Source organism: Anopheles nili, chromosome 2 (genome assembly GCF_943737925.1).
Source record: "Anopheles nili chromosome 2, idAnoNiliSN_F5_01, whole genome shotgun sequence".
NCBI classification, from domain to species: domain Eukaryota; kingdom Metazoa; phylum Arthropoda; class Insecta; order Diptera; family Culicidae; genus Anopheles; species Anopheles nili.
The window spans coordinates 351,677-366,161 of NC_071291.1; the positions used below are offsets into that span (position 1 = coordinate 351,677).

General features: G+C 39.0%; 2 protein-coding genes across 2 annotated transcripts; one reads left to right on the top strand and one right to left on the bottom strand.

Annotated features, from left to right (window-relative positions):
• The first annotated feature begins 1,545 nt into the window (after positions 1–1,545).
• LOC128721858 (protein polybromo-1) lies at positions 1,546–8,917 on the top strand. The gene is made up of 15 exons (XM_053815658.1): positions 1,546–1,665; positions 1,787–2,720; positions 2,959–3,185; positions 3,262–3,860; positions 3,940–4,078; positions 4,148–4,518; positions 4,590–4,911; positions 5,101–5,188; positions 5,486–6,116; positions 6,210–6,382; positions 6,471–6,646; positions 6,727–6,789; positions 7,270–7,707; positions 7,971–8,538; positions 8,609–8,917. Exons 1-15 carry the CDS (start codon positions 1,546–1,548, stop codon positions 8,908–8,910), a joined length of 5,151 nt encoding a protein of 1,716 aa, XP_053671633.1. The 3' UTR covers positions 8,911–8,917.
• Positions 8,907–10,867, bottom strand: LOC128721859 (D-amino-acid oxidase). The gene is made up of 4 exons (XM_053815659.1): positions 10,426–10,867; positions 9,750–10,259; positions 9,455–9,654; positions 8,907–9,158 (listed from the first exon to the last, which is right to left on the bottom strand). The coding sequence occupies exons 1-4, from the start codon at positions 10,614–10,616 to the stop codon at positions 9,016–9,018; spliced, it is 1,044 nt and encodes a 347-aa protein (XP_053671634.1). The 5' UTR covers positions 10,617–10,867; the 3' UTR covers positions 8,907–9,015.
• Positions 10,868–14,485: the final 3,618 nt, after the last annotated feature.

Sequence of the window (14,485 nt, forward strand, 5' to 3'; positions counted from 1 at the left end):
CAAAATAAATTGCAAACAAACCATAGACCTTGAAAAAATTAAATGTTACTGTGTAGTCTCGTACAATCTTTTATAAAAGCTATACGGCTCGTATGAAAATCCAGTTTCAGTACACAAGGTATAAGCTACTGCAAATGCAGGAGATATAATGTTACATTCTTCTGTTCCAATTGGTAATTTGAAAGAAGAAGCAGTAGAGCAATATTTTGCTTAATACAAAAATATCAAAATGAAAAAAAATCAATAAAAATATAAAGCCGCTTTAAATGTAACTTTTTTTAAATAAATTAAAATTTTGAAACCCTTTTGCAACTATTGAAGTAATACATGATAGGCAAGATTGATATTTTACTCTTGATTAATCACTCTTCACATGACATCATATATTGATTGCCCTGTACTTCTTGAAAAAGAATGATGCACAGTAGCGCCATCTGGAAGTCCAAAATTTTGAATCACAAATTATGTGTGAACAAACTAGTTTCAGTATGATTTTAGCCTAATTTTTACGTATTTCTATGAAAACATATTGATGACCTCGGTTTGTTCAGGGCCGCTCCACAGTGCGTAGGTTGCCTGGAGTGCGTGACCAACTGTCTTCAACAACGTCGACTACATCAATTTCTGGAAATTTTGTCTTTATTATAATATCTTGGTTGGTATCTTCTTAGCATCTACGCCATTTGTAACAATTTTTTGCTTTTATGAACGATTTTCTGTACGTCCAACCATTTTTAATCTAACCATTATGGTTGCTTATCATCACGAACGATCGTTTGGTTTGGTTTTTATTTTGGTTTTGATCCATTATTCGTACGCGCGTAGCTTACTATGCCAATCAGACTAATGTGTCTATCTGATAATTGAATAAATCACTTACAACTAGCAATTTTTTATTAAAAAGTATGAAATTTTTTCAAACTATAATTATGACCGCATTTATTCTTCGCTAAACCGCTGTGCAAGCCATCTTGTTTTCATCCTCCGAAGCGTTTTCATTCCGTCTAATGACAACCTCAAGCGTTTTTGACGCGATTTGACAGGCTTGCATTATTGAGAGATAAATACTTGGTGGCAGTAATTCAATATTGTTTGAACTGCTAATAGGTTAAAGTTACATACCATTTAAACAATCACAAATATATGTGCAACTCAATGAAAATTGCCAGTCTGCAGTCTTGTGTTTCAGCTAAAATCAAGTTAAGAAAGCCAGAGTTCCTATACTATAGCGATGCATAACCTCACTTAAACCAAGCAAACAATAGTTCATCGGTTAAACAAAAAGCCTAGTTCAGTACGCTGTTGTATCAGTGATTTATGATCGAAAAAGTTTTGCAACGTTTTTAGAGGTATATTAAAAACATCTTCAAAGTGTGTGTGTGTGTGTCTTCGTTAGAAAACTTATTAAGTTCAGCTAAAAACAACGCGTCGTAGTTAATTTTTTAAACACCCACCCGGCTAAAATTCCCGACTCTCTCAAAGTGCGACACAGATTGGTAATAAATACTTACTCATTGATAAAGAGGATTCTTAATACCAAGAAAAATGAGCAAACGTAGAAGGACTAGCTCCTTTCATGATGAAGAAAACAGCGACTACGACACTTCGCCCGAGCAAAGTCCTGTACCGCCGACCTTTACAAGAAAAAAGAAGCGTCTTGATCCGGTAAGTAATAACTATTTAAGCGGATACTGTTATTGTAATTTTAAACAATCCAGATCTCCTGCACCAAAACTCAAATTGAGCAAATCATCAATAAGAAATTTAAAATGCTTTGCTTTTACAGATGGAGTTGTGCCAACATCTTTATGAATCAATTCGCACATTCAAAAAAGAAGATGGAACTACGCTTTGCGACACTTTTATTCGAGCACCCAAGCGGCGGCAAGAACCATCTTACTATGAGGTAGTAGTTAATCCTATTGATTTACTGAAAGTTCAGCAAAAATTAAAAACAGATTCATATGAAGACGTGGAGGATTTAACGGCAGACATAGAACTGATAGTAAGCAACGCAAAAGCCTTTTACAAACCAGACTCTTCTGAATATCAAGATGCTTGTCATTTGATGGACGTTTTTAATACAAATAAACGCCGTATCATAGAGAACCAGCTTGAAGAGGCATGCATGCCAGAACCAAAGCCAAGAAAAATAACACGCCCGAGAAAATCGGTTACTGTAGACGAAGAAGATGATTCCCAACAAATGTCCGATTTTGATCCCTTTGAGGAGCTTTTCGCTGTCGTTATGACTGCCACAGATCCGTTAGATAATCACGGCTTGCATCACATGTTCCAGCTTTTGCCTTCCAAAAAACTCTACCCTGGATATTACGATATTATTGACCATCCAATCGACTTAAAATTTATCGCAACTAAAATACAGACCTGCGCCTACTCGAATCTAAATGAAATGGAGAAAGATTTATTGCAAATGACTAAAAATGCATGTACTTTTAATGAGCCTGGATCGCAGATCTACAAAGATGCAAAAATGTTGAAAAAAATATTCATGGCTCGAAAAGCCGAAATAGAATCAGGACGTTATAGAAAATGCTCCAACGTGAAACGGCCCCGAACGGCCTCCAGCGCTATGGTAGCTGCACTGAAGGAAGAAATCGAGAGCTCTGATGATGATTTAGATGATTCAATGGAAACAGAGGGAGATGGTCCACTTTGGCAAATATTTGATCAGCTGTACAATACGGCCAACACTAACGGTAATTATTTTATACCAACATGATGCTCCTTTAATCACTTAATCTACTTGTTCTCTATTGTTAACTTGCTAAATAATCGTTTAAATTAAAATATTAAGTTTGTTAAGCATATTAAGCCCACCATATCATACCACACCATATCATATTACGTTCACCTAATGTTTGGTCCTATTGCGTTTTGGATTCGCATCCTTTTTTATATTTGTTTTCTTGGTGTAACATGAGTGAATTCACTTAGATCCCAATGCCTTAGGTGCGCCTTTGGGTGAATCTCTCTGGAAGCTACCAAATAGGCGGTTTCATCCGGAATATTATAACCTCATCAAGAAACCTATTTCAATGGCCCAAATACGAAATAAGCTAAAAAAAGGAGCGTATACGCATATTACGGACATGACAGCTGATCTATATTTGATGCTGGACAACGCAAAGAAAGCTAATGCTCCGAACAGCAAGGCTCACAAGGTTTGCGAGAATATTTTTATTTTTAGTTCCTGTGCTGGGTATATATTTTGTTCTCCTCCTTGGTTGGATTTTTCAGGACGCCTTAAAAATGCAAAAAATACTTAATCAAAAACTTATCGATGCAGCGGATTTAGAAGATAGTGACGAAGAGGAAGACGATGAGGAAGGCGACACGGATTCGTCAACGCAAACACCTTCTCGCAAAAAAGGCCGTATTACTAGAGATAACAAAAATATCGGCTCACCTCCATCGCAATGCTCATCACAAAGCAATTCCGCAGCGCATAAATCTAATCGCTTAGTACCGACAACATCTTTGAAAAAAAAATTACTTTCATTACACGAGTTTCTGGTTGATTATACAACCTATGATAATGGTCACCAACCGATGGCTCTTTTTATGGAAAAACCGTCTAAAAAACTATATCCAGATTATTATCAAGTTATTCAACATCCGATTGATATGACAACAATCGAGAACAACATCAAAGCTGATCGGTACAGCACAATCGATGATATTGTAGGCGATTATCGTTTGATGTTTTCAAATTGTCGCAAGTATAACGAAGAAGGATCAATGATTTACGAAGACGCCAATGTACTGGAGAGAGCACTAAACGATAAACTCAAGGAATTTTCCGGAATTAATAAGAAGCTGAATTTTGCAGCCAAAGGGTAAGTGCATACAGTAAGCGCCTGTCACATCACAATGACGCACAATTCAATTTTGTTTGTGCTTTGCTCTTCGTTTCAGTGTGAAACCTCTGCGTAAACATAATGCTACTCCTTTGGAAGCGAAACTGAAGCAAATGTACGACACAATACGAGAATACCGAGAGCCGAAGCAGAACCGTCAACTTTCATTCATATTTATGAAGCTCCCGTCGAAAAATGTACTTTTCTTGCATGATTTCTGTTTTGAACAAATGATCCAATTAATGTTCCATTATAATTAATTTTAGGAATATCCTGACTATTATGATATTATCAAAAATCCTATTGACATAGAAAAAATAGAGAAAAAGTTGCGGCAGCAAATATACGAAAGTGTTGATGATATGGCGGCTGATTTCATGCTTATGTTTGAAAATGCATGCAAATATAATGAACCGGATTCTCAAATTTACAAGGACGCTCTTTGTCTCCAGCAGTTACTGATACAGACCAAACAATCTTTGCGTAGCGATGAAACGGTGCCCAATGTGCAGCAAGCGGTACAAGAACTTTTACTGTCATTGTTCACTACATTTTATAATTATCAGGACGAGGAAGGAAGATGCTACTCTGACTCGTTGGCTGAACTTCCAGAATATGACGATTGTGACGGTAACAGGTAACAGCTTAACAATAGCAAATTTTAGTATTTTAACGACATATGGATAAAAAATACATTTAAATTTCTAGGTTAAGAGCCATTTCCTTAGATCTTATCAAACGACGCTTAGATAAAGGATTATACAAGCGTTTGGATACATTTCAAGAAGATATTTTTTGCTGTTTGGAGCGTGCACGTCGTCTTAGTCGCACTGATTCACAAGTGTTTGAAGACTCAATTGAACTACAGTCTTATTTTATTAAGAAACGTGATGAATTATGCCAGAATGGAAATGTGCTTGAGTCGCCAGCTCTTAGTTACAGTACACTGCATCTAAGTGCGGCAGTGGAATCTCTTCGCCAATCAAAATTACTTCAAGAAGAAGAGACAGACACTGATAGCGATGCTGTGGTAAGAAAATAGTTAATGCCAGGCATGTTTATATATATATATATATATATATATATATATATATATATATATATATATATATATATATATATATATATATATATATATATATATATATATATATATATATATATATATATATATATATTACTTTATGGCCTATTTACGCAACTTTTCCTTTCATTTTAGCAACCTTTTCAAGGAGAAAGTATGACTATTGATCAAAAAGTGTTTTCTCCAGGAGATTTTGTTTACATTGATCTTCCAGAAAATAAGAGTACGTATCTTTCTACATTCAGTGATGCAAAATATAACAAATTATGTTAGCATATAGCCTCTCGCCTAACTTCGAAAACCATATGTCGACATAACATTTTGAATTAAAAAGTGGTTCCATGTTGGCTTAGATCATTTTTACAATTGTGTCGAATAATTTATACATCATTAAGTGCAGGGAAATCACAGTAATAGAAGAGAAATATAAAGCATAAAGAAATCCCTGTGTGCAAATTTACTTATGGCTTGTAATAACTTATGCAATAATACTACAATTATGTCGGGCTTTTCTTTCCAGTTCCTGGCATCATGTACATCGAACGTTTATGGACAACGACCGACAATATCAAGATGATGAATGGAATAATGCTGCTTAGACCTTACGAAACATTTCACGTCCAAACAAGAAAATTCATGGAACAGGAAATTTTTAAAAGTGATCAACGTGTTGAAATTCCTTTATCTAAAGCACTCAACAAATGTTTCGTCATGCATGTCCGAGATTATGTTAAAATGAAACCAGAAGGTTTTGCCGGGAGAGACGTTTTTGTATGTGAATCTCGCTACAGCTCAAAAGCTAGGTCATTTAAAAAACTCAAAACGTGGAATCTGGTCCGTGCGAATGATCCAGTTAGACTAACCCCACGTGAAACACCCTTAGAGGTTAAACGTGTCATGTCCGTATTTAAAGAGCGAGTTGAAAAGCACAAAGAAGAACTTTCTGAGCTGCAGCTTCAAGAAGCGATTGCAGAAAAAGAGAAACCAAACGTAGTTATATATATGAATGGGGTGGAAGATGGAAACGTTTACTACGAACAATACAATACTGTTTGCGGAGGTGTAGTTAAAACAGGTGATTACGTGTATGTTGCTACAGAGTCTGGTAAACAATCGATATCGCAAATCACATCTATTTGGGAAACCCGAGAGTGAGTACAATATTCCAGAATGCACTTTCCATCGTAGCTTTTGAGCAAACATGTGTTTTACGAACCAATGCATTGTTTCTTTTTTAAACATAGCGGAAAATCTTTATTCAGAGGGCCTTGGCTTCTTACGCCACCGGAAGTTCCTGGAACAATAAGCCGTATGTTTTATCGACAAGAAGTTTTACTTTCAACAATTCAGGAGACCACATCAACGGTTGCTATCGTTGGTCGATGCGCTGTACTGGATCAAAACGAATACATTACTAGTGAGTAGTAGCTGCAGCAGAATAAACATTTAATATCTATTACAATGGTATTATCTTCGTAAATCGTCACAACGCTTCTTTTACACAGGAAGAGCGACAGAAATTGCAGAATCTGATGTGTTTATGTGCGAATCTATTTTCGACGAATTTAAGAAGCAAATTCGTAAAATAGTAGCCCCATCTGGATTGCGTAAATTTACTCATAGTCAGATGGTTACAACTGACGAAGTCTATCATTTTCGACGTCCAATAAACCCTCTGAAGGTATTGCACTGAATTCGTAGTGTAATATTGTAGTAAATTCTTTCTTCACATTTTATATTTCTATGCGAAACTTATTCTAGGTTACATGTGGCGAGATAGCAGCTGTTCAGGATAATAAACCAAATTCATCCCACGATTCAATGGTATTATGAACCTTTTTTTTCACTACATATGGTTTTCCTTTTAACAATAGCAGAGTGTATCATTTTTGGGAATTTTGTTTTCCTTTCCTCTCCTCTAAATCATTAAAAATATAATAAAAGTAGCAATATGTAGGTTTGATACGTTAACGTGATTTTTTTACTCAAATGATCAGTAAGACTATGGGTATGGGTTACTTTTTTTTAAAGAATAAAGTAACTTCTGTGTTAAGCCTGAGGCATATATGATCCTACAAATTTTAGCGTAATTGCTTTCATTTACTAACAAGCACGAAAAGCTGTAAAAACAAACAGAAAAAAACACACAATTTTACTACTTTCGTTAGGTCACCAATATTGGGGTGTTTGCTGCTGGTTTAACAGAAGAAAATAATTTAACATATCGTCAAACTATTTTTAATTAGTAGTGTTGACAATCTAAGAATTACACTTGTGTTGTTATGCCTCACATGAATCTTACAGGATATGAAGGAAGACTTTAGCATCATTGATGATTCGATCGATGGCCCTCCTTCGATTGGCTCGGACACAATTATGACGGCATCGCCCCATCCATCGGGACATTCGGTCAACGCTAGTATTTCATCGATGCCCAACAGAAAACCTACAAAACCGGCGGGCAAGAAGCTCGTGACTGGTTACATATTGTACTCTAGCGAGCATCGGAAGACTATCTGTGCCAGTAATCCGGAAGCTACTTTTGGTGACGTATCAAGAATTGTCGGAAATGAATGGCGTAATTTAAGCGACCAAGAAAAGACCATCTGGGAACAACGAGCCATCAAGATAAATGAAGAAAGTGCAGCAAAATATGCGGCAGAAATGGGCGAGTCGAATTGTCCTAGTCCAGCTACCATCAAATCTGAGGGTCCAATCGTACAGGACATCATAGCAAATCACGTATGGTGCTTTTGTTTTGTTTAATTTTTTTCTTCATGTTATTTCATATGTGAAACAAAAAATTTGCCAGACGTTAAAAAAGTACATTCAGTTGTATTGTTTGCAGAATCATGTCCTTGTGTTTTGTGATTGTTTAAGAAGTTTTTTATCGTCTAGCTTGCTTTTCAAGCACAAATCGACAACATCACCACTGTTATTTTACACTCATTTTCGTTTATCTGTTTTGTGTTACATCTTTTCCAATTTATCAATTTGTTCAATAGGCTTATGAATGCTGTTGGGACAAATGCGACTACCAGTTTGAAGATCCCAGCGAATGCTCTGATCACTGCATAACAGAAAACTCAGGATGTGTGTACAAAACATTCACGACCTCAACTGATCAGGAATTTATATGCATCTGGAGAAACTGCGTTCGACTGCGTCGCAATATGCCACCTTTTCCAACCATCGCACGTTTGGTAAAACACGTAAAGGAGGTCCATTTAACCAAAAGTGTCAGCAAATCAATACAGCCTCAAGACCGTAGTAAAAATTACGTTCTTTCAAAGCGCCCTCCATCAGCCTTGAATAACCCGGCTGCTGGAACCAGCAACACTAACACCAATAGCGTGGGAATGATTACGCTTCAACCAATGGGTAACATAGGAAATCATTCGTTCAACTCTACCAACGCCTTATCCGTGTCTACTCAAAACACAGGGCACGCCTCCGGATGCATGCAAATGCAACCGATGCAGCATGCCCTACAGCAGCAATCTATGTCTACTATTGGCAACGGATCTGGAACGCCTCAGGCATCCAATTCGGTTGCCACTCCATATTTTAGTTGTGAGTTTGTTTTCGAAATTCCTCAATACATGACCTATGATGAACATATTTTTCTCATTACTTTTTTTAGATATATCAACGCAACCTGCAGAACCTTTATTCGTCACTGTTCCTCCACGGCCGCAACGTGTGCTGCATTCGGAAGCGTACATCAAATATATTGAAAGACTTCAACAGAAGTCGACGTACGTAACGCCATGGCAAAAAACATTCACTGCAACAAGAGAAACAATACCCAACGTTGATGTCAATCGACTCCCTGTACAATGGTTGGGGAAAAACGCCCAAGATCGTGCGGAAGTTGTAGTCGATGCTTTGTGGCAGTTGCGTAACTTTATGATGAAGGAAATTATTCAGTTTGATCGCTTTTGAAACTGTTACCAACTACAACTTTTGTTTATTACTAATCATTTATGTATTCATTGTGTTTACATAGTTTAATCCAATTCATAGTAAATATATACGGCTTTTTTCGAATCATAGTTTTGAAATATTATTTTTAGTCCACTTTAACGTTTCGCTGATTTCTACTACTTCTTTGGCACAACCCCAGCATAATGTTACACCGCAGCCTCCATGTCCATAATTATGGATTATTGGTACATATCTTGTTTCATTCTCTGAGAAGTAAAAGGCAAATGCAATATGAATGTTAAAACCTGTTTTAATCTCTAGATTTTATGTATAAATTTAACGCCAGCATTTTTTTACATCCTCTCCTCTTTCAGCTGTTGGTGCATAAAAATGGCATTAAAGCATAAAAATGGGCTAAGATCTTATTTTTTTTTGCTAAGCAATATCCGGATATAAGCTAGTGTAGGCATATTTCTGGGTTTAGCATTTCAATAATATTTGGTTATAAGTAACAATGTTAGTAAATTTATCCTTTTGGAATTCAAACACAAAAAAAACTCACCAAATCGATAGTTTTCAAGTTCCAACCGTACGCTGTCGCGGCCGGGTCGCAAACCAACCCATTCAGTTCCAATCGAAGCGTAGCGAAGACTTGGTAACATCCGTTCACATCCATCAAAAATAAACCGACTATCTCCTCGAGCTACATTGCGATTGAAATCATTCATTTGATGTGTTCCACCTAATACAACTGTCTCACAACTGCAAAATACAAATAAGGAGCCGGCTGTTGTTTAAAAATGTTTACTACATAATTTTCTTCCCCATAACCGGGAAAGGTCGTCTACGAAACGTACTTAGGAATTATGTAGTTGCCGTCGTCACTGTCATCTAAAATGACTTCGTAAATCCAGGGCGCACTCACCCTTGCTACTTGGCCCCGAATAGGTATAACAGACGCATCGCATGCCAGCTCTAGCGATCCAAGGCCACTACAGTTTATGATGAGATCCACGTGTCGATTGCTTATTACTTCATCAAAACTTCGCACCTTCATCGGGACAAATTTGCCACCTACTGCGATGAACCGGTTGAACAAATATGGTAACAGTCCGGTCGGTTCGCAAGTAAAAGTGGCGAAGTGATAACCTCCCGTGTACTGACGACCGTGTTCATTACTTAGCCGCTCAAGTTCAGACTCGGTAATTTTCTGACAACCAAAAACAATATCTTTCCACGCTGGTTTCGGATATCCCTTGGGGTCGGTCGTCAATCGCATGCATGGTTGCAAGCAAACTCCTATTTTTCCCGCCAGGCCGTTTTTCCACAGCTGATGGAAAAATACATGTGTTGCAGTGGACCATTTGCTGTTTTTGAAGTTGACGGAATTCAATGTGATTAAAGCATATAAATGATCGTTTAGCCGCATAGTAGCATAGCAGCATTCTGCATCAGAATGCATGCAACGTGTAACTATAATCAGTCTATAATATTTGTAGAGCACGATATATTCTCGTATCTGTCTATTCTTACATTATTTTGTGATCAGGTGTTCTCCCACAGTAGTAGGGACCCCATAGTCCTGCAGATCCATCACCAGTAGTATAAGGACTAACATTTTCGGATATCAACGTTACATTCGCCACGTTAAAATAATGCTCTGCCAGCTGTACTGCAACACAAAGGCCATTCACACCGGCACCGATCACTACTATTTGCTTCATGACGGCGCTATGCGCTCTATGTTATAAATAACAGTACCACTAGTCCTTACAATCCGATTGTTCACACCATACTGTTCATCATAGCAGTCCATGGGGTGCATTTTAAATTCAATCAATCGGCGACGATTATCAGGGCTGTTGTGGATTTTTTCAGCATCGAGTTTTCTCGATTGTTTACCATTCTACCTTCCAGCACTATGATTAGCATTATCTGTATTATACATTTTGTTTTTTGTTTCTTCTCTATTTTTCTTGTCTTTCCTGTTTTTCTTCCCTTCTAACTCGCATCCTCTCTTCCGCTCTTATCAATCCGTGATAAGGACTAGTGCTAGAAAAAAAAACATCTTTAGTTGTACGTATCGTAAAACAATTTGATTTAAACAATCATGCAAACTCTCTCACTATCTCTTCATCTTTCTCTCTTCTTTATTTCTCTCTCTCTCTCTCTCCCTTTCTCTCTCTCTCTCTTTCTTACATTCATACACCTAAATCAAGTACCGCAACAAACTACGGACGAATCTTCTAGTGGAGTTTGTCATTGATATTGTTAGAAGGATGTTCTTGAAACGAAAGTTCAAATAAATTGCTTCGTGAATTGATACTTTGTGTTTCAAGTTACTAAATTGCAAGAGGAGTCGATATAGTAGTTAAGCTAAAAGAACGAGTGAAGAAACAGCAGGCGTTCTTGGTTAGCTTTTCACAAGAGCTTACTTAGCTAAACTGAATTCCGAGCTTCAAGATAGATCACGGTATAGAAGGACGATGAAACGTAGTGCGATATGTTGATCAATTGCAGCAATAGCAACGTGTAATAACACCAATATGATACCTACTTACTTATCAGGCGCTACAATCGCTTAGCGGTCTTGGCCTGCTTCAAGAGAAACCGGAACCGCTCGCGGTCGAGCGCCACCGTCCGGTGCCATTCTAATTGTGTGGCCATTGAAACAGGTGGAGACAGGCAAGCCCATCTCCCTGGCGCCTACCCTTGGTAGTAGCAAAGGGCCTTAAGAGGTTTCCATCTACCATCACCTGGCATGTGACGTTGGTCATGGTCATTAAAATAAGCCTGGTAAGCTTGGCCGGGATTCCAAAAGAGCTCATTTCTTCTTCGAATGGGACAAGTCTCCCTTGCAAGACTAGTGAGAATATCTTGTAGGCGATATTCAACACCGTAATACCCCTGTAATTGCTGCACTGTAGTCTATCTCCCTTCTTGTATATGGGGTAGATGATGGCAAGATTCCATTCACAAGGCATCGATTCGCTATCCCATACCTCAGTAACTATTTGATGAATTTCGTATTCTAGTACTGTACCTCCGTTTTTGATCAGTTCAGCTGCTATTCCGTTTAGCTACGCTGCCGGGTGCCTTGTTGTTCTTCAACCGACGGATAGCTTTTCGGGTTACATCCATGCTAGGTGGCAGTAGCATGATATCATCTACTAGTGAAGCCTCTAGTTGTTCGTTGATCTGATCGTTTAGTAATTCATCAAAATACTGAGCCCATCGCGAGAGGACCTCTGGCTGGTAGCTGACTAGATTTTTATCCTTATTTCGAAAGCAGGTCACCTTAGGTATAAAGGTTTTTCTGTGACCTGCTATCGCACTCTGATTCTTTGGAGTTCCTGCACCCGTTGTCTTCCCATTGGTTTTTTTAGTGCGGTGTACTCGTTCTTCTTCTCGTCTGAGCTCTGTATAATTCTCTGCGCATGCCCGCGTTCTATGTCGCTGTTGCATTGCTCAGTATGCGCAGTTCTTACGTTCCGTCACAAGTTCCGACATTCATCGTCGAACCAGCTAGATTTGGTGTTGCCCCGACGTGGTGGCACTGTGGATTTTGCACAGTTAACTATTTTAGTTTTTAGAGCGTTCCATCTTTCGCTCTTAGTGTCGTGTTAAGTTACTGATAATAGAGACTCTCCTCAAGCGGTTTCGAATGCCTGTTGGACTTTAGCGTCCTTTAGGGAGTCCGTGTTGAGCCAGGCCTGTATTTTTCCCTCATCCCTTATGGCACGGGGACGGGCGATTCTGCAACGTATCACTAAGCCAAACAGATAGTGATCGGAATCGATGTTGGCTCCTCTATATGTTCTAACGTTTAACAGGCTCGACTGTCTTCGGTGGCTTAGCAACACGTGGTCGATCTGGTTGGAAGTGGCTCCATCTGGGGACATCCAAGTAACTTTGTGGATGTCCCGACGCGCAAACTTGGTGCTTCTCACAACCAGAATGCTTGCTGCTGCAAGTTGGACCAATCTATTACCATTATCATTTCTGTGCTCATGTAGACTGTGATCACCAATATATTGACGGTGCATTAGCTCCCTACCGAATTTTGCATTGAAGTCCCCCAAGATGATTTTGAGGTCATGCTTTGAGCACTGGTCAACGATTTTTGCGAGGCGGCCGTAGAAAAGGTTCTTATCCTCTTCATCCTTGTTTTCGGTAGGGGCGTGAACGTTTATGAGGCTAATGTTGATGAATTTGCCTCGCATGCGCAGGGTGCATAGCTTATCGTTTATGGCCTTGAAGTCGATGACCTCGGATTTCAGCCGCGGCCCTACGGCGAAACCCGTTCCGAGCATATGGTGGCGCTCGTGGCAGCTGTTGTACACATGATACCGTTCTTCACCACGTCTGCTTAGCACACCATTCACTAGCCATCGTATTTCTTGTAGTGCTACAAGGTCCATGTTCAGTGTGGCTAGGGCGTCATCTAGTTGCATCAAGGCTCCGGCTCTATGCATAGTGCGTACGTTCCAAGAGCCCATTTTCATTGTCCGGGGGCGCTGCAGTGATCGGTCGTCGTTGAATCCGGTTCGAAAAATGCCTCTGTTGATTTCCGTAGTCATTTTTTACTTGAGGCTCAAGTCCCCAGCACCGCTGGAGGGCCTAGGGGCAGTTTTGTTTTCCGTCTGGCTGCCCCCGACGTTCAGACAGCCCGGAATTTCCACACTGCGCCATCATCCGCCCAAGGGGTTGGAACAAGTCCGTTTATCAAAGCTTAGATATACGATGATATATGTATATCGAAGAACGTCAAGGACGTGACGGAAAAGGAGTTGGAAAGGAGAGCCTATGCAGCCTTCAGGAGGCGTCGGATCCTAACCCATTAGCAGAGCACCAATATAATAGGTATTGTTAAAAACATACCGATTATTTTACAGCATTGGTTTGTTAATTTAACCGAGTTAGGCCGGGATGAGGCTCTTAGCGGCTGTTGGGAGGAAATGCCTTTCAGCTCACAAATAACTATACAAACTTATATACGGCCTGGCCGTCCTTAAATCTTATAAATAAAAATGAATGTTTGTATGTATATATATATATATATGTGCCTATGCGCGCGCTTCAATGGGGTTTCCACTGAACCGATTTGCATCAAACTTGGTACATAGGTGCATAATGGTCTCGGATTTAGGCGTTTGATTTTTGTTTTTTTTTAGAGCCCCCCAAAAGGGGGGCTCCCATACAACCCCAATTCGCGAATATTCATTTAAAAATACAAATGATGCCCGATTAAGCTGAAATTTGGTACATAAATGTTTCATTACTTTAAACGAATACTGGCAAAATTTCAGCCTCCTCAATGAAGAACAAAGGGGGGCTCCCATACAACCCCCCCTTCCAAAAAGTGATTATTATTCGCTTAAAATTATAGTCGTAGCCCGATTTTGTTGAAATTTGGTGCATAAACGTTTCATTACTAAAAACTAATACTCGCAAAATTTGAGCCATTTCAATGGGGAACAAAGGGGGGGGTCCCATGCAAACCCCCCCTTCAAAAAATGAATATTATCCGCTTAAAATTATAAATGACGCCCGATTTGGCTGAAATTTGGTACATAGATGTTTTATTACTTTA